At 40.9% G+C, this 25190-nt stretch overlaps 2 protein-coding genes across 4 annotated transcripts; one reads left to right on the top strand and one right to left on the bottom strand.

Moving 5' to 3' along the window:
- Window positions 1–2128: 2128 nt before the first annotated feature.
- Window positions 2129–10903, bottom strand: LOC119661265 (succinate dehydrogenase [ubiquinone] iron-sulfur subunit, mitochondrial). The gene is made up of 4 exons (XM_038070520.1): window positions 10847–10903; window positions 3223–3500; window positions 3021–3155; window positions 2129–2904 (listed from the first exon to the last, which is right to left on the bottom strand). Exons 1-4 carry the CDS (start codon window positions 10901–10903, stop codon window positions 2508–2510), a joined length of 867 nt encoding a protein of 288 aa, XP_037926448.1. The 3' UTR covers window positions 2129–2507.
- Window positions 10904–11450: 547 nt separating this feature from the next.
- Window positions 11451–23999, top strand: LOC119646959. 3 transcript variants are annotated; one of them, XM_038047656.1, is made up of 3 exons: window positions 11451–11637; window positions 11781–11993; window positions 22553–23999. In XM_038047656.1, the coding sequence occupies exon 3, from the start codon at window positions 22572–22574 to the stop codon at window positions 23490–23492; it is 921 nt and encodes a 306-aa protein (XP_037903584.1). In that variant the 5' UTR covers window positions 11451–11637; window positions 11781–11993; window positions 22553–22571; the 3' UTR covers window positions 23493–23999. The 3 variants fall into 3 exon arrangements, with proteins under 3 accessions (XP_037903584.1, XP_037903585.1, XP_037903583.1); XM_038047657.1 differs by having other exon boundaries at window positions 11451–11588; XM_038047655.1 differs by having other exon boundaries at window positions 11451–11993.
- Window positions 24000–25190: the final 1191 nt, after the last annotated feature.

Here is a 25190-nt window from a genome sequence, read left to right on the forward strand (position 1 = left end):
CCGATAACCGGGCAGGAAATCGAGGTACAGGACTTAACGAACAGCAAAGGCTTGCTACCACCTAAAATCGGAAATGCGAGATTGATTCAATCATACAAAAACTTGTTGCATATAATTCGACTCAATCAATATGAAATAAATTATAATATAGATCTTCTTCCTAATCATTTAACAAGTATTACAGAAGCAATAGTTATTGCTAAATTAAACGTAATTTCAAAACAAATACTAGATCCAACTGAGCTCTTCAACATTCTGGAAATATTGAAAGCTCAATATATAGACGTAATATCCAATGAAAATATATAGGAACTATTAGAACTACAGGCCTATTATAATGATACTAACATCATATTCAATATTAAGATTCCTAAAATGCCTACAGGCTGGTATTCTCTTTTCAATATAATCCCGATCCCCATAGAGGAAAACAAATATATTATCACCAAAACCTATGCAATTCTGAAACTTCAGTCAAGCCAATACCTTGACGAACCATGCCAATGCATCGAAAAGACATATTACTGTCACAATACATCGGTAAGCAAAGAAAAAACCGAATCAAGCTGTATCGCGAGAATTATTTACAATAAGCCAGCTCAGTGTATTACACATGATCGAGAGATGACGGCCTACACCATTTTAGTTGAACCTAATCACCTGCTATTCATAAATACTCCGAAAGTATCAATAAATACAACCTGCGGTCCAGAAAATATAACAATTCAGGGAACAATGCTGATTAAATTTCGAAATTTCAGTCAACAGCATCACTTATTCCTCAATAGACCTGGAACATTTAGATCAAATTACTATCTACCCAACGAATTTCAACGAAATCAACGCAACGTCTCACAACCAAATTAATCACGAGAGAAGTCTACAAATAGAAAGTTTGCAACAGTACCAGTTTACCAGAAAGCCATCAATAAACATCCTAGCCGAATTTTGGAATCCCTTAAATGAAATACCAACCTCTGTTATTTCCATTGTCGCCGTTGTCATCTTCACCATGGGAATCCTGATTATCTCATCATCCTATTCCAGACGAAATACAATAGTCGCTCCTGTCCAGGAAGAACCAGTGCGATTCTTCTGGCCATCGCTTCTATTCAAAGGGGGAGGAGTTACATCCGGCGTAACAACCTAAACCCACATCCGGCGTCACTGCCCAACATAACATTTTGTCCCATATAAATTTTGCAAATTACGTAAAATAACCTGAATTTAATACTGCTAAATGAAACGTTGCACTTCCAACCAACCTAAATATTGCATCCGGCACATGCCGCAACGTAAACAGAAATTCTTGAATAAATTGTACGATTGACTGTAAGCTTTGCGAGTAATTTTTACCTGGATATCGTAATTAGCGCAATGCTGACCACATTGCCTCCTACAGTATATTGTAGTGTACCGTTACGGTCTTAAATGAAGTGCTCTAACACACTTCAAGACCCTACCCCCTACTGTTATATTGGCTCTCTTTTGTTGAAACTACATTAAAAGCATGCAAATGTTCGCCTGATTTTGCTCATTTTCTATAGCCGAAATTATTTTCAGTTTCTCTTCAATTGTTAAAGCCTTCTTTCTTATAATTGTTTCAGTTTTCACAAAACAATCTGGTTCACATTTGACAGGTAACGTAACGACGGAACATTTAAAAAACCAGTCAAGAAATGAGATTGTCAAAACGCCGGCTAAAATAAAGGAATTTTAGATGTCATAAAGTGTCGGCAATTTTATCGGGGAATTCCCTAGAAAATGTCCGGTTATAATGGACTTCCTCGTAAAAATATGTTTGAAACTGGTTCAATAAACATAGCCGCGTTCATCTTAAGCGAAGATTTTTGCACAATTTCAAAGAGATTTTTTCGGGACCAAAGAAAAGAGTCCATTATATCCGGACAACCATCTTAAGTGAGTTTATTACAAGCGAATTGCACTAGCCTATGGAGTTTGCTTTGTTTCATTCATGGCCTGATAGGCAGATCAATTATTGCTCAGATTAAATAACACATCTACTATGTTAATTTGTAGCCTTAATGCATGGACGAAATATAATAATGAAAACTTTGAAATAAGCCAATCTACTAATTGAGTAAATAAGTAAATAAAAAATCCTTGGTCAATTTCTAACAATCTTCTTTATTATAAAATTTTCACATTTATAATCCATTCCACAGGTAAAATATTGTGAAGACATCTAGGTAGGTTGTTGGAACATTACACTGTGTACTTGCATTTCAACCAAAACAAATTTCAATTCGAGAGCAGGTCTTGAAACAAAATAAATAAATTTTGATTGAATCTTCTACAAAATAAAGAAGAAAACGATGTGCCGGTTATTTCCCCTTTGAAAAAAGTTTACAGATATCGAAATAAACTATTGAATCTCCACTCGTGATTGGGGCAAAATACGCTTGGAAGCAATGTTAAAAACTATTTTCGTAAGCTTGAGAAAACTTTCTCAAATGTGAACTAGTAACGTACAGTTTGCGACTAGATTACTTGTTGTGTAGTGCTGCTGTCTCCAATCTTGGTTCCGGTTTCTTAGCTAATCCAGAAAGGAGTCGCTTAATTTCAGCGATAGCTAAACCGGGGTTCAGACCTTTCGGACATGTTCGAGTACAATTCATAATTGTATGGCATCGATATACGCTGAAGGGATCGCGAAGCTTGCTGAGACGTTCCTCGGTCATTTCGTCACGAGAATCAATGATCCAACGGTAAGCTTGCATAAGGACAGCTGGTCCTAGGTACTTGTCGCCATTCCACCAGTAAGATGGGCATGATGTTGAACAGCACGCACATAGAATACATTCGTAGAGCCCATCAAGCTTGGAGCGATCTTCGAGGGACTGCAAGTATTGTGCTTTTCCTTTTTTCTCAGTGGTTTCGTTCCTAAATAAGAATTGACATGGTTCAGAAAATATGAGCGAGGAAAATAAATTTAAGAAATATTGTGAAAATTATTACGAACTTGGTAAAAAGTCGAAAGTTTTGGATAAAATACTTACTTGCGTTGCAACCACGGTTGGATCATCTTGTACTGCTTGTAGAAGTTCGACATATCGGGAATTAAATCTCTCAGAACGTACATGTGCGGCAAGGGATAGATCTTAGTTGGTTTCGAGCAATTTGTATCAATGTGGCTGATATTACCAAATTTTAAAATAAAAAATTAGGGTTACTATTGCGAAAAAGTAAAATAAGCATTACCTGATGCAAGCAAGGGTGTTTGTGCCACCAATGTTCATTGCGCATGAGCCGCAGATACCTTCACGGCATGAACGACGGAAGGTCAAGGTTGGATCCATTTCATTTTTAATTTTAATGAGCGCATCCAAAACCATAGGACCACATTCCTTCAAATTAATTTCGTATGTTTGCATATGAGGCTTTTCACCGGGTTTTTCTGGATTCCATCGATAGATTTGGAACGTTTTAATTTTAGCCGCTTCTTGTGCAAGGGCTGCTGATGCGTGAATCGAGCGGAGCTGGAAAAAGAATAAAGAGCATTGGAGAGAAATGTAATAATATAACACCTAGTAACCATTACTTTAAATAAATATTAAAATTGAATATTACGCAACTGCTTCTTGTTCGTTCGTTAGGAAGTATAGGGAATTCATTCAATTCCTTACTTTTTAAGTTATCACTCCATTCTATATTCCTAAATAAAATATGTTTGAATTGTACGTGATAAACTTTCAGCAGTAGGGCAAACATAGAGACAGAATCATCAATGAGCGAAACCAGAAATCTAAACTGCGGCAAGAAACTGACTACCATTAGTTGATTCGATGATCAACTCTCTGTAAGCTTTCCTTGGAGTGCTGCTATCATTCATTCCTTAAGTAAAACACAGCCTGATCTACGATGAAGAGTTATTGAAAATTGAATCTTAAATCATACTAAAGATGAAGGCATAGATGCAAACTTGAAGCCATTGCCTCATAATACCATGAGGGGTACATATAGGAATTCAGCTGGCATAATCCCACACGGGCTCTTCTTTTCGAAACGTGCCCCTCTCGTCCATTCTCGAACATCTGATAATACCCTTTCAGATTCTGTTTGAATCGATATTCCAGTTGTGGATAACTATGCTTCCACTCTTTTCTGAGCGCTACTATCGTGGAAAATTTATTGAATAATAGATTTCTTTTTGAAATAATAATACTAAACTGGCCGTAGCCGGTTCCTATGCCGATTGTGAAAGGAGGTGATGCAGATGGCTTCAGTCTGAATGGCTGTTCGCTGCTGCACCGTATCAGGGGATAGATGAGGAAAGTGCAGGAACTATGCAGTTTTGCAGATTAATCACTGAGAAAGTTATCACCACACCTGGCAGTTAAGGATTAAATTATTATCATCAACGGCGCAACAACCGGTATCCGGTCTAGGCCTGCCTTAATAAGGAACTCCAGACATCGCGGTTTTGCGCCGAGGTCCACCGATTCGATATCCCTAAAAGCTGTCTGGCGTCCTGACCTACGCCATCACCCCATCTCAAGCAGGGTCTGCCTCGTCTTCTTTTTATACCATAGATATTGCCCTTATACACTTTCCGGGCTGGATCAGGATGATCCATACGAATTAAGTGACCCGCCCACCATAACCTATTGAGCCAGATTTTGTCTACAGCCTGACGTTCATGGTATCGCTCATAGCTTTCGTCGTTATGTAGGCTACGGAATCGTCCATCCTCATGTAGGGGGCCAAAAATTCTTCGGAGGATTCTTCTCTCGAACGCGGCCAAGAATTCGCAATTCTTCTTGCTAAGAACTCAAGTCTCCGAGGAATACATGAGGACTGGCAAGATCATTGTCTTGCACAGAAAGAGCTTTGACCCTATGGTGAGACGTTTCGAGCGGAACAGTTTTTGTAAGCTAAAGGGAGGGTAGGACAAGCAACTAGAGGCCAAATAACCCTCTCTCTGCTATATCGATTATGCCAAGGCTTTCGACAGCATCCCGTATACCTGACTAATGGATAGCCTACATCTATACCACATCGATTCGAAGCTAATAAGGTTTTGGCGACAATCATGGAAGGGTGGCGTACCACTTTATCAGTGCATTCATTTGGGGGTATCTCCCAGGATTTGTTGAGTCCTCTTTGTTTTTGCATGGCACTAAATTATACTAGAGGACATGGTTTCGCAATAAAATACGGTCTACGTGCTAAATGCGAGCTGACACATTAGATGTACTGAGATGACATCAAGTTGTATGCTGATACTGATGATCACTTCAGAAGTCTGTTGCGGATAGTAGACATGTGATATTCGGATGGAATTAGGTTCAGACAAGTGTCGAATCCAAGCCATTCACAAAGAAGATGCCGGACATAGCTTTGGTGATCTCCACACTCAAGCTATGACCTTACCAGATTTTCACAGGTACTCAGGAATTCTGCAACTAACCCATGCTCAAGTTGGTGATGTGAAGGATGCTCTGCACTCCAAATTCCAGCGAAGTGTAAAATTAAAATAAAATAAGCGCACTGAACACATTCCTTATCCCTTCACTGGCATATGCATTCGCAATATTGCCGTGGACGAAGACCGATTTGGGAAACGTCCAACGGCGGATACGGACTACTATGTCCAAATTCCCAAATCCTGCGGCGGAACGGAAGAACCTCCCTCGTGACATCGGAGGCATGGGCGTGGTTGACATTGTGGTACAAGATTATCACCAAGTCGACTAGCTACGCGCTCATTGTCACAGCAAAGGACCGGTGAGTCCCTTGCATGCTGCTGTTTTTAAGGCAGCTTGCCGGCTGACTCTACTTGAACTTGAAGCATCGATCTTTCAATCCTTTGAGTAGGGTGAAGTCAGACCAAGACCGTATCGATGAATGGAAGTCGAAGGCAGTGCACGGTAAATACGTGAACTTCCTCTGGCCGCCATTTGTCAACCTGCAGCTGCCAAACAGATGGATATGAGATGGAGGGTTAAATGATTCTTCTTTATTAAAACTTTCTTTGATACGAGGTGTTGACAACAGTCTATGGACCTTGGATCGGTAAACGACCCCCTTTTTTTTTTGTGCGTACACGGAGGTGGAAAATCTTAGAAAGACACGTCCGCCGCAGCTCCGCCGCCCGAACGGCGGAACTACAGCGGGCGCGTGTGGGATTCACATCCACTAAAAACCACCCTCGGTCTCTCCAGCCCCAGCCCCGCGGGACCACCATTGAGGTATTACTTCGCGGGGTAGGTTTGCTCTTAGGCACTCATCCTTCTCCTATTTCTATCTTTTCTCCTTCTTTGTTCCTTCAGCAGCTCCTCCTGCATTTGGAGGAATTGCGTAGCCAACCGAAAGTCACTTCTCCTCGGACTCCAGCATCTCAGTAACCAAGCTCTCCGGGGTCCTGCTCCTGCCCAGCACCTGGTTTAAGCTCCTTCTGTCCATCGTAAATCGTGGGCAGTGAAACATCACATGCTCTGGATCCTCCGGTATGCCATCGCATCTGGGACAGTTCGGAGAATCATCCAACCCAAAGCGGTGCAGATACTGCCTGTAGCAACCACCGTGTCCCGTGAGGAACTGGGTAATGTGGTAGTTGGTCTCCCCATGTTTTCGCTCAAGCCACACCCTAATGTTGGGAATGAGCCTGTCCACCGACCTTTCGTAGACTCGTCCCATCTGCGTTGCCAGAGATCAAGCGACTCTGACCTTGCCGACCAACGACCCCCTTATGTTGGTGTATGTAGTTCGATGTCCTGACAACGGTGCGTTGTAAGCTCGTCGGCTGCTTGTATATGTAAAATTCGATACTATTATTTTTCCTTGTTACTTTGACATCGGGAAAGGGGATTACACAGTTTGATTCCTCTTCCGTCGTGAATTCTGTATTAGGGAGCCATTTGTTAACTTGGTCAAGTATATCTTGTTTATCCTCTCTTTCACAATAGTTCTGGCTATTTGTGGCTATTCGCATAAAGTATCCAAACTCTAGGTTCGGCCCTTAGCTTTGGATACAGTTCCGTTTTCTATTTCCGTCCGGAGTACTATTGTGTTGTTCGATTCATTCTTCTAATTTCCGTAGAGCTTCTTTCATTGCGATGTTGGGAAATAGTTCCTTCACATCGTATGCAGCTAAGCTTACATCGTCCTCTACATGGCGCTCCTTCAATCCCTCGATGACTTCTGATGTGTTTTTTACTGTTGCGAATGTTACCAATTCTCTGCATTTCGCATATTATTTGGCTATGTTGTACACTGGAGAATTCATATACGCTATTATCGCTCTCATTTCTTTTTCATACAAACATACGTGGATTTATCCAGACGGGACCATTTTTAACCAAATTGACCACGTGCTGATTGAATGTCAGAACATATATGGGGCCAATATAGACTCGGATCACTATCCTGTTGGCATAGTGCTCCGGGCTCAAATTACAACATCGCCTACAGCCCCTCTGACAATCAGGTGAGAGTCAATATTGAAGCCATCCCCAGCACAGCGCTCTGAAACACCTATAAGAGGGAAATGGATGCCGCAATAACCGCAGCTAACTGATGTCCTGGAGATGAAGCATAAACAAATGATCTTCACAACCACCTGAAGGGCGTTATCATTGATACGGGCACAAACATATTTGGCCCCAGCCACAAGAAAACTCGGAACGCCTGTTTCGACGATGAAACTTGCAACAAAACGGAAGAATGCTGCATACCGAGTAATGTCGCATTCTCAAAGAACGCGGAGAAGCGAGCGATCATTTGAGTATTTTGATTAAAAACCATAAGTCGCCAGGAGCCGATGGAATTACACCCGAACTGGTTAAATATAGAGGCGACAAACTACACCATGCGGTTCATCAGCTGATGCTCAAAGTATGAAATAGCGAAGCAATATCTGACGACTGACAGCAAGGCATTATCTGTCCCATAGATAAAAAGGGGGATATCACGCAGTATGGCAAATTATAGATGTATCACGTTGCTGAGTACCATCTATAAGATATTTTCCGCTACCTTGCTAGGTCGGATAGCCCCATACGCCCAGGACTTCATTGGCCCATAGCAAAGAAGCTTCACTCTAAGCAAATCAGCAACAGATCAGCTTTTCTCTGTGCAGCAAGCGAAGGAATAACTGTTGGAATATGGCCATCAGTTGCACTATCTTTCATCGATTTCAAGGCCGCCTATGACAGCATAGCCAGGGTAAAACTGCACACGGCCATGAGACAATTCGGTATCCTGACGAAATTGATAAGACTGACTAGGCTGAACCTGACCAATGTGCGATGCTAGATAAAACGGCAGGATCACTCTAGAGACCATTTAACATCAACAACGGTCTAAGACAACGGGATGTCTTATCATGCGCCCTCTTTAACATGGCCCTGGAGAAAGCGATTCGCGATGCAGATGTCAATGCAAGAGGCACCATCCTCTTCAAGTCCCCGCAACTACTGGCCTAAGCTGATGTTATTGACATTGGAAAGAACCACCCGAGATGTGCAGTCTACCTTCATCCAGATCGAGCAGGTGGCGAGGGATCTCGGGCTGCACATTAATGAAGGCGAGACGAAGTGAATGGTAGCAACGTCAGCGCCAAAAAACAAAGAAACAACAACATCGAATCGCAGTGGTCAAGCGAAAACAATAAAGATATGAGACTACAACTTTGAGACCGTTGAACATTTCTCCTATCTAGGGATCGATAACTGCTATGACGATGAAATCCGCGGATGGTTGTTGGATGCCAACAGTCTATTTCAGATTACAAAAACTGTTTTGCCCGAAACGTCTCGCATAGGGTCAAAGCTCTTACCGTACAAGATTATTATCTTGTCAGTTCTTATGTATTCCGCGGAGACCTGGGCTCTTAGCAAAAAAAAATGCGAACTCTTGGCTGTGTTCGGGAGACGAATACTTCGAAGAATTTTTGGCTCCCTACATGAGAATGGGCGACCCCGTAGTCTACATAACGACAAAATCTATGAGTGATACCTCGATCGTCTAAATCCGGCTCAACAGGTTGTGGTGGGTGGGTCACCTAATCCGTAGGGATGAGGATGATCCAGCCCGGAAAGTCTATAAGGGCAATATTTACGGTAGAAAAAGAAGACGAGGCTGACCCTGCCTGAGATGGAGTGATTGCGTAGGTCAGGACACCAGACAGTGGACGACAGCTTTGCGCTCTAACCACTGAGCTATCCGGACACTTTTAGGGGTGTCAAACTAGTAGACCTCGGCGCAAAACCGGGGTGTGTGGAGTGTTTTACTAAGGCACGCCTAGACCGGATACCGGTCGTTGTGCCGTTGATGATGATTTCTTTTCCTTCTTTGTGAATTTTTGGATGACACCAAATTGTCGTTCTAAGGCGTTCTAAGCTGTGACAAGATCGGTATAATCAATTTGCATTTCTTTAGTGACTTTTGCAATCGTTTAATCTTTAATGAGAGAGATAATAGAAGATACGAGCTCTCCGAGGTACAACTTAGCCAAATGGTTTTCGTTAGTTGCGAAAATGTTGGAGGAGAGAAATGATAGTGCCATTTATTTGAAGATTTTTGATGAATTTAAAGAATCGAAGATTGAGAATTTCCTGATTTCATTCGGGTGAAAGATTTCGTCGACTAATTGGAAAGACTGTTTTCAAGAGATGTTCATCGGAGGTTAAGTTTCGATTTGTGCGTCTTTAGTTCGAGTTTATTTGTTAGTAAAAATTCCATGGACACGGTCAAATTACGTCAATCGCAACATATTGATCAACGCTATTAAATGTAGGAAAACTAGAACACAATCACGCCCGACTGAAACCAGAAATTTTCGGATCTTACCTGGTTTCTCAATCTGGAGCAAATTTTTTTTTTAGACTTGAGTATTTGAAGCGATTATTTTGCCAGGAATACATGCTAATATTGTGATTTTGTAGGTCCACATTAAGATAGAGGACACCGGCCCTTCCCTCTGTGTTCACCGCCTTTCGAGACATTTTCGGTCAAACATTTAGAGCACCTTGGGTACCCAAAACAGTGGATTCAACATGCAATGCATCGGATATGACTGCCATTTATGAGTTGCTTCACATATGAACAGCATAACCTGAGACATTTTATGCCAGCAGGACTGTGGAGAGTATAGAATGCTCGCACCACAGTGAGCAGAGACCTGGACAGTGGTTGGATATGGCATGACATTTATTTACAACTGCGCGATAGCAGCCACATATGATCTTTTCTAGATAAAAGTTGCGAAGTGTTTGTTTACAAAAGTGCAAGATAAAAGATTACTTCTATGAGATAATCAGAAAAAACCAGCCACGTATTAATTTCTAATTTCAATTATAACAATTAAATGTTTGATGAGCCGAACATACGTTGTCAACTGAATTGGCCCGGAAACGACCAGTCATTTTATTGCACATTGCGTGCCTTTAAATCAAAATCAAATCTAGCATAAGACACGAAATAGATAGAAGCGCAATTTTTATGTAACCACTCAGCGTTCAAAAAGATAACTTTGATCATCAGATGGAGTTCGGGTCAAAATTAGCGGCGGGGATTGGAGGCAGGTGGATGACCCAATGATTTAACTTAAGAACTTAGAAAGTAGTTTAGAGAGCATCATATTTAATTAATTCATCAAATTAGTTGAAGGATCCGGCCGGGCAGCTGGCGAAGCGACAAATGTTTTTGCCACAAAAGTTTACGTAACCATAATCGCCCGTATCTCATGAACATCTTTGGATTGCATTCGACACTCCCTCGAAGCCAACAACCGGCCGTCCCCCTTGCTGCCAATAATGTTGGTTATCATTACTGCATTTAGTCTCTCTCGAGCACCTGATAATTGCACAATGTCATTAATTACCTGCCCAAATGCGCCACGACAGGAGAGAAGTAACCGGGCCTCATGTACTAGAGCCATCCTGCAACTTTACGGGTGAACAATCGATTCCTCGAACCACAACGAATGAGATTAGTTGATAAATTGAAACGACACTGCGTCTGCAATTTATATGGAAGTAGATTTATTTATTTTATAAATAATTGTCGTTTCAAAACGCGGAGCCGCGCAGTTATCGTGCGAGCGAAAATTACAGACGTCCAGTGCAAATCGGTAAACGTCAATCCCAAACAGGCTGAGAAACGTAACGGAGTGGGTATTGGAAATGAGTTGCCGATTGTGTGAAAGTTGATGAGGTCGCTGTTTGTAGTTAAAAAAATGTGATAGGCTTATTGTGGAAGATTATGAAACCAACAAAAAACTGGGGAGCACTATAGGATTCAATTTAAATCGTAGGAACAGAAATCAACTTTTATCAAAAGTAAGAAACTAAAAATATTCACCTGCGACTTATGTTTGAGAGCCACTGACACAATCCTACCATAACGCTGCCTGCAAAGAAGCACCTTTTAACCACTGACAGCGCAAAACATACGAATGTTTGTTGACATTGCGAAATGTCTTGTTGGGAGGCAAATTGTCACCGGACCTTGATAACGAGTTTTAGATTGAAACATGACGAGTGAAAGTTTGTATATATTGCAATATAGAACAGATGCTGCTACGACCGTAGAGTAGATTTACGAGAACCTTTTAGTCACTCCTGGTAAAAGTTTTATATTACAAATTGCTCAGTGCTCATTGTGCGCCAAACGGTAATTGCCTCACCAATCGCACTTGAAAGTCTTTCATAACTTCTGAAATATAAGTCTCGGGTTCAGCACTCGTGTGAAATGCTGAGCCAGCAGCCGCCCCGAGGAAAATTTAATAATTGGTGCAATCGTTGCGGTATTTTCAGCGGAGCTTAATGAAGTGATTTCTGTGAACGGTGACGGAGATTGATAGCGTTTTCTAAACTTTTCCCGCTTGACTGCACGCGTAAAACGAAACAACTTTATTCTTGTCACTAAACTATCGCCGATAAAACCAGGAGGAAAAGGAAGCATTTGTTTTTTCAATTTTTCACCGCCTAACCTATTTCGGAAACGGATTCATTCAACGTTACATTACGGTAAGTTGGAAGTTAATTTTCCTTTGTTTGATTCCTGTTATTTTGTATTTTTAAAGTTAAAGGAAAATAATATTGCCATAGCGGGTTTAAAAAAATCCAAAAGGGAATTACTTTCTAGATCATTCCTACCTATTGTCCCCTGCTTTGCGTCTAACACTTTCTTGTAGGCAGTGCAGGTCCACGAGAACTTGGCTCTCTAGATTTAGGGAAATTTTGCGTCGCCGTAATTTTTCCTATATCGAATAGCTCATTTCGTGGTACCCTGTGAGTTGGTGCTTAAGAATACACTGAAAGTTTTCCCTGCTTGGCGTAAGAGACGATAAAAAGGAATAGAAATTTGTGTGCTAGCAACAACCTGTGAATTTTCGAAGTTTACTGCTACCGAAATGGCATTGTTACCGGATTGGGACTGACCTCATTGCTGCGACCTTTGGCTATCGAAAACGGACTATGATTGTTTCCTGGATTGCGCGCAGGTTCCTCGACAGCGGAGGCGAGGGTGTTTCCAGTGTGTTCTCCAAATTGTTGCGTAGATATTATAATTTTCCTGGCCGCTCAAGAGGTTTGGATAATCAAATTTTAAATTTGAGTCGTCAAGGCTTGGCCACAGAAGGGAAATTGATCATTGTGGCTGCCCTGCTCTGTTTTGCTGCGCTACGTGGCTGGGGAAGTTGGTTCTTGGTAGGAAAAAAAGGTGAAGGAACGAAGAATGTGTCGACCCGATTCGAGGCAAGCAGACATGGAGTTTTCGTTTTGGGATGACAACGGTCATCACTAGTTATCATATTTTCGCGACTATAATTTTCATTGAAGATACGCCTTTGCATCGTTTTTCGTGATTAGCGCGAGGAATCGTGCAAAAGGAAGAAATCATGCTCGATTTACCATCAAGTGGTCCCAGCTACGGTCCCTCTCCATTCGGTAAATTCGCTAAAATAAGTCCAGACTAAAATTAGTGAGAAAATTGAGTCTTGTTTCGTGTCATGCTCACTGACGGAAATCGCAAATAATTTTCAGTGAAAAGCATAAAGTTGGCACCATCTGCCCATTTTGCGAGGCTAATTATTTTCGTGTTTTGGCTCGACTTTTCTAGAAATTAAAGTACTTGTGGCAGCTGATAATATGCTTGATATTTTTGGCTTAAAATTGCATGAGCAATAGCCTGGCATTCCAATCTCTTGGCCACGTTTGAGAGAAGAATCTTCCGAAGAATTTTTGGTTCCTACATGAGGATGAATGATTCCGTAGCCTACATAACGACAAAATCTATGAGCGATATCTTGACCGTCTGGTTGAGGATAAAATCCGGTCCAGTGAGTTGCGGTGGGTGGGTCGCTTAATCCGTATGGATGAGGATGATCGAACCCGGAAAGTCTATAAGGGCAATATCTATGGTAGAAAAAGAAGACTAGGCAGCCCCTGCTTGAGACGGAACAATGGCATAGCCCAGGACGCCAGGTAGCTTTTAGGGAAATCGAATTGGTGGACATCGGTGCAAAATCGCCTGGAGTTTCTTATTAAGGCAGGCCTAGACCGGATACCGGTTGTTGCGCCGTTGATGATGATGAATCGCCTGGCGTACAGTTTGTTCTTATATTTGTTTCCAATTTGCTTGAAGTAATTACATAGAATATAGTATAGATCCCAGGGCGAAACTTGGATTGGTACCCACGATGGAACATAAAACCTGGGAAACGTCTACTGAACCAACACCCCCAGCTCTACTATTAAACCCTATCTCCACTTTCAAAAGGTATCCGCTTAGAGCTCTTTCTTAACGCAAAACTGCAGACGGAAAAGAATGAGGGCGAGTCTTCCGCGCCTAAAAACGGGACAAGTTGTACCAACTAGCCCTCCAGGTTGGGGTTGAATAGGGCTAACAACCCTACACGGAAAACAACTTTTTACGAAAGCACAAAAGGAGCATCGGACTGGACTGACAACACAACGACGAACCCGGCAATGTAGACGGAATTACGATTTGCGCATTTTCTCATGGAACGTGCACTCCCTGCACAGAGATGGAGCTGCCAAATTTAGAAATATAAGCCCCATTAACATTCACGCCCCTATAGAAGGAACTGCAGAGTCGGAGAAGGATACCTTCTATGAGACAGTAGAACGAAACCTCGAAACCTATCCCAAGTGATATCAAATGATATCAAAATTAGCCGAATGCATTTTTTACATCCAGGATTTCTATCACGCAATATTTGCTGGTGCTACCCTTTCTATGAATTGCACCTTCGGCAAAATCAGTAAACAATTTGGTTGTATCAATGGCTAATTTGGCTTTACGTAGCCCATTCTGTCGTCCAACGTTTTTTTCATAGTGTCCAGGAGACATACGTGTGTATGGGAGAATGGCAAGGCTTGGTCTTGTCAGGCTTAGGCAGCAGTACCAACTTCTGCCGCTTCCATACTGTAGGGAATAGTCCCCCGGACATGCACGCTTCGAACAACTCGGCGAACATGTTTACTCTTGATTCCACGTAGATCATACAAACCGTCTGGGCTAATAAAGGTCAGGTCTACGACTGATGCAGGCCCCCTTGCCAAAACGTACAACGCATTAAAATTGCTTGCAATCAATCATCTTGCAATGTGAAACTCGGCGCGGTATATCAGCTGTACACGTACACGCCGTTTGTTTTGCCAACATAAAGCCACTTACCGACTGACTCATGTTGGATTGTATAGCTTCCCTACTTGTGGATAGTCTGCTCAAGTAAATTCTGGACGATCCTGTAATGATTCAGGTTTATTTGAATAAACCTCATTTTTTCATTGCAGTCAATGCCTTACTGAATTTCGGATATTTACTACTTACGGCAATATGCCGGTTACCCTGTCCCTTTTTTTCTTCGTTCAATAGGCATTTGGGTCCCTATTTCATTCCTTGACAATATGGTCTTTTCCACCCGCACCTTCTGCATAGTTCGGACCAATCGATGCTCTTCGTACATGCCTTCGCGAAGTGTCCAAACTTGACACACTTGAAGCACCTCTTTAATGAATTTTCTTAGTTCACACGGCAGACAACCCATCCGAGTTGAATTTTTCCTGTCGCTAATAGCTTCTGCGCTGACCCCACTGGTAGTCGCATTGTGGTCGTTTGAGAACTACCATAAGCTTTCCTCAGGCTCACCAAAGATTCTTCCCCCTGTTCCTCCAATTTAAATTGCTCTTTGAACGCAGTGCAAATTTCTCCTTGGGAGAGCCTTGCATTGTAGATCACATGTTCTTCGGCCCGGGTCGTGACATTCTCCCTAAATGAGTTTGTAACCTGGTTACGAAAGCTATCAGTTTTGCCTGGCTGGATTTTTTCAGCTCAAACATGAGATCGCCTTTCTGAGTTTTTCGGATTTTGCTGACATTTCCGTCTTAAATCTTTTAGGTTGGGATCAGCTTTGAACTTTTTTAGTATTTCCGCGTACGACAGACTGTCCCTGCTCGAGATAGCAATTGCCTCTGGCGAACTCGAATCTTCAACTTTTTCTTCGTCTTTTTGTGAATGACCTTGGTCCATCCATTATTTTCGGTTCCTTTAGACGATCGCACTAAGGGCTCAGGCTTCCTTTTTTCTTTGGCACTCTTTTATTTGGTGGCAGGCTGATGGCACTACGGTTAGGTATCACTTGGGTCGCCTGTGACACTTTTTGGATGGCTGGTTTCCGCTTTTGCTGGAGTGCTTTTTCCTCTTCCTGCGACCTATGATACGGAATCCTAAAGGCTTTCACCATGTTTTTGATAGCTTGAGGCACGTTGTGCTTGTCCTTGATGAACTCGAACAGCTTAACTATTATATTTTTGCTCCATACTGCATGAAGGGTACTTCCTCCATATCGGGACTCAGTTCTCTATGAATCTTGATCGGATCACTTTTCTTAAGCATTCCGTAACCCTTTATCTTTAATGTGCTTTCCAGACTTTCGGTCGTCTTTGACATTAGTGAGATCTGAATGTGTTAATCTCTTGTTCTTGGAGTATATCCTGTGGCTTTCCTTGGACAGATGCGGTGGGTGTCGAAATCGCCTTCTTGGTCTAGCGATTTCTATTCAGCCCGTAATTTTCCACCTTCATTATTGGTGTTCTTGGTAAGGTTTTGCTTCGCTTAAATACCTCTTTCTCCAAATCTAAATCACTTGTAGTATTGGCCAAGTTATCCATAACTAACCCATGTACAGTCAGAAAAGAAAAGTACATGAACACATATTTACACATCAATAGGTATGCCCCTATCCGCCACCTGGGCTCGCGTATTGGGAGGATTCAATGTTTGTCTGCCTATTGTCATGAAATTTGGTGAAAACCTGTGGTCTGTGAACTGTATATAGCAAATGGCGCCGATGTCTTTTGATGCGATAGGGGGATGTACATTTTTTTTCGGAATATGGTAATATGTGGTATCGAATGAAAGGAATTGATTTGCACTTTTCCAAACATAGGGGAGTAACGGTTCAATATGTATGCCCCGAAAAGTGTAACAGGTCTCTTTTTCAGAAACTATCCCACCAAAAAATCCAAAATCGATTTCGAGTAATTTGTATCGAACTGAAGATACTTGGCAACATCCAATCGAACTCGGTCATCGTCTACCCCAAAAGTCGGCGCTGGACACGATACATTATTGTATGAACACGATGCAGTATCGCTTCATAAAGACTTCTTCCGCACTATGTCCAGAGTTTTATAATGTTCCGCGGCTTGGGCGGCAGGCTACAGACATCGCAGGAAGATTCGCTTGTCCCGTTCACTACTTGCAATTTTGCACTTGGAATTTGATAGTGTGTCTGGCAAATAGCTGTTCGCTGAGGATTATTGTTGTTAATTTTTGTTTCGAAACGAAATAGATGGATATAGATATGGATTTCGATTAGTCAAACAGAAAGAGCTGATGTACAGTAAAATAATCCAGCACTCTTATCTACACATAATGCAATTACATCTAAATTTCATTTTTCGTTATTCAAGGGAGCAATTGCAGTTACGGTTAAGTATTCTTATTTTCTACAATTCATCCATACTAATGAAAATATATTTACATACATCTATACATAGGTCATAGGTATTTCACAACAGACCAAAAACCATTGCGTCATCCAATTCAAAATATTCTAAATATTATTCCTTTGATCATTATTATCAATAACGGCAAAACAATCTGTAAATCGGCTAGCTTTGTTTCAAAAAGGAATTTCAATCATCTCGTTTTGTGCCGAGTTCACCGATTCGATGCACCTACCGGCTGCATGGCTCCATTTGCTTCAGTGTTCACCACGTCTTCTTTATTTTTTTTCCCTTTGGACTTGCCGAGCTGGATCATTAAATGAGGAACCCCCCCAAATCAAACAGTCACTACATCATTTATGGTTATAATATTTTCTTTGTGTCCATCACCTATGCCGTAACATAATTTACGGTTGTCGTTAAATACACGCAGATAGCTGGGTACATCGATCGTCGCCAACGACTTCCATATTAGATTCCAATCTGTACAATTGAATGCATTTCACACATCCGAGATAATCACTGCGCTGCACATACTAATAATAATAATCGTTGGCGCAACAATCCATATTGGATCAGAGCCTTGAAATATGTTAGAGCACTTTATTCAAGCCCGTAACGGTACACTACAGTACACTGTAGGAGGCAATGTGGTCAACATTGCGCTCGTCCGAGATTATTTAAGGAAATCTGCTTTCTAAATCTGCGTTCAAATGGTTTATTATGGATTTTTCCTAAGTTGGAGAGTTGGTAGTCCGTTTTTGCTGGTAATCATTTGGAGGCCATCTATATGTCAGCATACGCCTTTCTGAGATTGACGGCAGACGCTTCTTATAGGTCGGCCAATTTAAACCGTATTACCTATATCTGTCTTTGAGGTGACTTCGGTTAAGTGTTTGGACTGAATGGAGATTTTAATCTTTTAATCACGCACTATGGCATGGTTCCTGGGGATTTTACTGACATTTTCCCTCGGGTATTTTAGTTTTTACCTTTCTTGGCAAAAAAGCATTAGGCAGTGTCCATGCTTGAAATGAATCCTTTTCATGTTTTTTAGTTTTTATTGCCTCACCCTAGTGTCAGTTGTGTTGTCTGCGTTATCGTCAGGGCTTTCTTTCGGTTCTTTTTTTCATGGATTGTTGAACGTCACTTTGCTCGTTTTTCTCTACTTTTAATTGCTTAATATCTTTTATAAATTCAGATTATTCAACAAGTGAAATTATTGGCGGCTCCTCCAGATCAGAACTCGAATTACTAATGATTTGTTGTGGAATGATGATCTCTTTTTCTACCATAGACTTTGAAGAGATTTTATAATCGATTGGTTTTTCTTGAATGTACAGGGTGCGGCAGCATAACTTCCTTTTTAAAAATGCGCGCCACTCAGTTATTTGATGTCATAGCGGAGCGCTAGTGGTCTCGTTCAAGAGGGGATACTGTAAAGTTTTGTCCCGACACGGTTCAGTCGCCATCATGCGTTGGAATAGTGAGGAGCGTGCCTTTGCCGTTGAGGTTTACTTTTCAAGCGGATGTTCGGTTATTGCAACACAGCGTGCATTTCGGAATCGCAAATCAATTGTTACATGGGTCACTACATTCAGACAAACTGCAAGTGCGACAAAAGGAAAAACTGGAGTCCCTCGGCCCGTTAGATCACCTGAGAACATTGAAGCAGTGAGAGCGTCAATGTTGCTAACAAGAGTCATGACAAACGCCAGAAATCGGTTTACGCAATGTATGCAGAATGGGGGACGTCACCTAACAGATTTGATCTTCAAAACAATGTAAATAAAAACTTTAGACATGTACCTACATTATAAAAAATAAATAAATATTTTCCGATGCATACAATAGTTTTTATTGAGTTTTGAAAAAAGGAAGTTATGCTGCCGCACCCTGTATTGTTGGTCCCCACCGTTCTCTCCTTGTTGTTTTCTCTGTTTTTGTTATGGGTTTACTAAGGAGCGAGGATCTTTCCCCAAGCTGCTTTTAGCATTATATGCTACGGAAGCAACGCTGTACACCACACTTCTTCCTCTTTTGTGTTTGTCCCGCTTATTATGTTTGATAGTTGGATAGCACTCTGATACATAGAGAGCGACAGGGCGGATTAGACAACTGTAAATTTTCGATTTGAGTCGTCCGTCGATGCGGAATGCCACTTCATCCAGTTTACAATTGAGTCATATTATTGATACGAGATATGTATTTAAATTGCCCAGTTCTCGGCAGGTCGATTTCACTGACAGTGATAGTGCCTGTTTCGCTAGATTTAGTCATCAAAAACTGTTCTATTTGGATTCAGTCTCTGATTGTACTATGTAAGGCGGTGATTGCATTTTTGGACAAGTTGTTCGAGATCAGCTTTGTAGTGAAACGCTGGGAAAACTTCATCTCTATAGAACACTGTATAAGGCACTGGACGTTGGATGGCTCGCGTGATAGTGTTGATCATAAGAACAAAGAAGAGTCACGGGAAAAGCTTCCTTGAGAAACACCGACAGAGACACGAAGCGGTTTTGATATACCTGGGAATCGCCGTGGCGCTCGTCGCACGAGTTCCATTGGTAACAGGTGTTGCCAAAAAGCATACTAAATTATTTGTTTGGCACACGGTCAAACGCCTTCTTCAGATTTAGAAATGTAATGTGGCGGGGTGATGGTTCTCATGTTTCTCCATGAGTAACCCGACAGTATGGATTGCCTCAGTGGTTCCGCAGTTTTTGAAAAACCCGGTTTGGCTTATAATTATTTGAACGATGTCGCAAATACGGTTGTCAAGAATGTGTTCCAAAATCTTCATGGTATGGGACAACAATCCGGTCGGGAAGTAATTGGAACATTTCGCTGTTTCCAGTCCAGCAGACTTTCCTTTTCCATATTATAACGGTGGTGCTTTCTTGTCAGTCAGATGGTGTTCTATTCTCAATATTGAAGGAGTGTTAGGTCTCAGTTCGCCACTTTCCAGTACTCAGCTGTCGTCAGGTCCTGTTGCTTGTTGGATTGCATCTTGGAATTCTTTGGCGCGAACAGGCTAAATGGCTCGAAATGTCGTCAGTGCTTGTGGAAGCGGAGAATGAGAAGATTCTTTCGTTGAAATCTACTCAATGGTTGGTTTTTGGCAATGATAAGTGGTATACAGCTCTCGCTGTTTTGAGTGTCCAGTTTATCATAAAGATCTTTGTAATGGATCGCTCGGTTTACAGCGATCGTCATATATGCTACATGATTGGCGTTCTTTTAAATTCGCCAATTGGTCTTTTATCGACGAGGAACTTATGTTAGAGACGTTTCTTCTCACAGACGTTCATTCGGATATCGTGATTCCAACAACTATTTCGGCTGATGAGCCGCTTGGTGATCTCGAAGGTTGCATTGACTTTTTTGTAGGTCCAGTTTTTAGCTTAACTCCATGTTTCTTCGACGTTCGTAATAGTCTTCAATCGCGTAAGCGAAATCACATCGTCCCTTTTTTCATAAAATCGCCACGATCTACATCGCAGCGAGCCAGCGCATTCCTCGCGCTGTTTTACCGGTGGCTTGATTCGCAAGGTGGCAATCAACGGTCAATTTTGAAGTGCGATGGTCTAATGGGTAGCCGCTTTGCAATTAGTTACCGTGAAAAAATGACGTCATCTTGCATTTTACTGTTTCAATCATAAAATGTGAGAAGGTGAGACAACCATTTAATGAACCATGGATTTAAAGTAGTGTATGTCCGCAAAATCTACAATATGATCACCACCTTCATTGCGTTTTCTAAATCTCTTTCCCCCACGGCAACTGATGCCCTTTGTCTCTTCATTCTCATTGAAATCAGACGGTATGATAATATAGTCTTCGGCAGATACGTTACAGGTTTTTGTATCAAATAGTTACAAGAGGGCATCTTTCTCAGCATCGTGTGGATCTGTCTGTGGTGCGTATGTGGTAAAGAAATGAAACGTGCGATCAGCTGACGTAACAGTGAGCTTCGGTCATGAAATCCTTCGACTTCTTCAATGGTGTGGCGGAAACCCTCAGAGATGGCTATGCCGATGCCATATTAAATGTGTGGGCTAAAAAAAGTATAAAAGTTTTTACCGCATTCGCGTTCTGTGCCGCAGCTTTTGGCACCGTACCATTAAGATTTTTGTAGAGCGCAGATATTGATGCACATCTTCCGAAGGGCTCTTGCGAGTTCCCCCACCTTATTAGTAAGGTTACCAATATTTGGCGTGCAGACACGGATTTGTTTTGCTTGGGCTAATTTACTTACGTCCTTACATCGTCTATGTGTCAAGAACCCTTGCTCGTTTCTCTACAGGACTGAGCCCTGTCCTGCGCGACGACTGAGGTGGGCGCTCTATCATTTCTCTGAGGGTTTTAATCAAGGCCATTGAATGCGATTTTTTTGGTTGTCTTGTTGCGAGAGCTGTCACCAAGAAAGATCACGTAGAATTTAGCATAGTGGAGTTACTTCTACTAGACTTGATTTATCTCTTTTTCTGATCTCAGGCATCATATAAAACAAAACCTTATTAAAATCCGTTTCCTGTCTGTGAATCTGTCTACCAGTTTGTTTGTCTGTCAGATAAGAAAGGTGGAACCTGTGAATTCGCTTGCATGCAGTGAGTGCTATAGTTTCACGTTTTAAGGGGGTCCCTATAAGTGTACAGAGAAGGGGGGTTTGTACATTTCTTTTTACCGAATATAGTCATGTCGCTGTATCAAATGAAAGATCTTTTCTTGACGAGTACTTTCCAAATCTTACATAAGTATCAGAACTTTGACGCATGGGGGGAGTGCGAGGGCTGGAAAGTGATAATTTTTTTCCAAGGGCTCATTCTCAGAAACTACCCTACCAAAATATCACGTTGCTATCACTACGTAGGCTTCAAAATATTCTCAGTACTGATACCTGTTTAAATGAATTTAATAGTGTATTAGCGTATTTATTATGAGTATATTCTTAAGAAATTGACCGGGAACCCCCTTAAATTTATCCTAGAATCATCAAGTTTCGCAGTATAGTCTATACTTTAGAGCATGATATTATCAGTTTGGTGGGAATCGCACTAGTGCTATCAAAGTTATAATAGGTCAAAGTTCTGACTTTTTTACAAATTTATTGCATTCTAAGCTTTGAATGTATCATATTAAAGTATTCTTATATAAGCAATATTCAAAATCTTTCATAACTGAAGCGCTCAATTCCCGGTGTCCGGACTTGTTTATTTTACTGGAGACAGCACAATTCACGTTGCCTCAAGACGAGGCGAGTATGTTTTGTAAATAGGCGGGGTCGGCTCGTCGGTTGCGCTACCAGATTGTCGACGATATTTTCGAAAACCATGTAGGCTACATTGTCAACAGGACAAAATGTGGCACTCCAGAAAAAAAATAATTTTTTTTTAAATTTTGGTGGGATGTGTAAATAATGCGCAAAACGTTCAACTTCCTAATATAAATGTTTTTATTTCCCTATTTCGCCGATAACGTATAAAATAAATACAATACAAATACAAATAAAATACCTTCTGAGCTAAATGTTCCATTCCTACTTTCAGGTTAAATAAATCTATTAAAATGACTAAGTGGGTACCGACAATGGACTTTGACGAGCAACAATTGGAAATGCAACCTGACTGCGATACTACTTTCGGATACTATGGGCGTAATATCATGGGTTTGCCCACAGCGAGTTCTAATGGAAATGAGGAAATGTACGTCCCTACAGAAAACGAAGTGCTAATGAAACCTGAAGAATATAATTTAGTTCGAAAAATCAAATCAGAAATACATGGAGATGCTATAGTAGGACGACGACTTACCGTTGAGGAGTTGGAAGATACCGACACACGGGAATTAGAAATTGTATCGATGATTCGAAAAGCAGGAATGGGCCCGAGTGTTGACGAAGGTTTAAGTAGTAGTCGGACTATTCCAGCCATTGAAAGCGAGGAACCCCACACCAGGCGTAACTTTCCTGTGCTTTACGACGATAGCTATTTCAAGTTAAGGCCTAAAAAGCCATTATCGAAGTCACCTTCAAGCTCGTGTGCTTCAGGGGAGTCATCTTTTACCGAAAATAAAAAGATAAGTGACATTCAAAATAGAAGTAGTCCTGTAAAGAGTAAAACAGAAAAGAATGTGACGCATTCAGTAGTTAGTCAACCAGTAGAAGGACCTTCGTCACATAATTCTGGAAAGGTGAAGCAACGTTTGAGCCCCTCTAAAAAAGGTGATAAAACGAAACCATCTTCATCCGTGGTCATTGATAACTGCCAACATGGTGCTGCTCATACTGAAGTAAACCCTACCATACTTAAGAAAAAATCAAAGTGTAAAATAGCAGCGAATTTTGATAAAAAAAGTTTACAATTGACACGCAATCCGGCTAGTGAAAATAGAATAGAAAAAGAAAGGAATAGTCTGAATTTTGTCACTCCAGCCGAATTATATAGAAAAAAACGAAAAAGTACTGAAAAATCGCCCACAAAGATTTAAATTTTTACATTTATCCCATTAAAGGTAATAGATTGAATTTTTAGTCATAAATTGAAAGGGAGATTGGTGGGTTTTATGAACATTCGTTTATGTAAGACATTTTTAAAGACAAAAAGCAGTTAGCGCTTTAGCTAGGAATTCTTTATTTTATTCAAAGTCAAAAAACTGAAATGAAGTATTTACGGAGATTTTTAGTTCAAAAGTAGGCTTGTGAATTAATTCATTGCAAAAACTGACAGCTTCTTCGGTTTTTTTTTACTTTTTTTTAACTTAATTCTTGACGAAGCAAAATGATGCACGCGGATTCCCAAACTTACCTTCAAGCTGGTTGGCATTATATCATTCGATTTCAAGGTTTTATTATTTAATAAAGCAGGCAAGTGTAGTCAATATTTCATATTGCTGAGATCTAGTCATTCAGTCATGTGTGCTTATTTGTTTGTTCTATAACAGTTTCTTAAAAAAAAACGGTGATCTATCTATAAATAAGGCAATAATTTTCTTAAATTGCTTCTTTCATGTTTATACTGAGCTTTGCCATATCTGACGTGCCACTGGATATGTTATCTAACTTTGTCCGTTATTGATACTGGCATTCATGATGGAAATTTTCACTTCATTTTCCCGAGTACATCGGTGTGTATAACCGCCATATGCTTTTCAACTGAAGGATGAGCTGATTTTTTGTTTTAAAAATCTTCCCAGTTATTCGGAGCGTTATTAAAGCTGAAATATTTTTTATTGGGTTAGCATCTAATGAATGAGGTGGTCAGTCCATTCTGCTGCTTGTCTTAATGAGCCTAATCTCGATTCGTCGTGCCATATAGTTGTCGGCAAACTTCGCCAAACTAGATTCATAGGATTGTATTACTAATTCTGCGTCTTAGATTTTAGTATAACAAGTCAACTGTTAGTACCAAGAGGCATTTATAAATATGGACTTACGCAGGATGTTTTCGGGTGATGAAGCAATCTTTCACCTTAGATCGTCCACATTTCATCGTGTTGGATAGCCAGAAAGATAATTCGCCTGTGAAAATGACTGTCTCCGTTGTGATTAATATTTTCTTGAGCCCACTGGAATCGTTTTTGTTTTTTTTTTTTCTAAAACTGTTTTTTTTTCCACAGTATGTTTATAAACCAATTTATTTTCAAGAAATAGAAGTCTTGTTATAATTAGGCATGAGGTTTACACCTCGTTCTGACAGAATTTCTCTATTTTGCTCCAACCGCACCAGGTTATTTTTCAAAACTAACTTTGTGGTCAGCATTTACTTGCACTTCAGCGTTGCTCGCTTTGATCTCTGCTGGCTTTTTCGCCGATATTACTCTTATCTACTGGCAACTGATGGTAAAACTAAAATATTTTCTTGTCTTGTCGCTTTGGCTGTTTCATCAAGAAGTATGCTCCGAATTGTTTTTGTGATTTCAGCAGCCATCGTCTTTAGTCCTTTAATAACGCTTTCAGATACCTCTTTTACCATTCAGATGTAGTAACACTATCTGCAGTACAAGGAGCAGAAAGGTTGATCATCCTTAATTTTTGAACAGACTAACCACACTAAATCATTTGCAGACTTTAACGGTCTCCATTATTTTTTTATTTCTTCTCATCGATTACAATATCAGTTTTGATACTTTCTCTTTCTTCTTGCTTCGGAATAACTGAAATACAATATTTATTAAAATGAATGAATT

The sequence above is a fragment of the Hermetia illucens genome, chromosome 1 (assembly GCF_905115235.1).
Source record: "Hermetia illucens chromosome 1, iHerIll2.2.curated.20191125, whole genome shotgun sequence".
Classification (NCBI taxonomy): domain Eukaryota; kingdom Metazoa; phylum Arthropoda; class Insecta; order Diptera; family Stratiomyidae; genus Hermetia; species Hermetia illucens.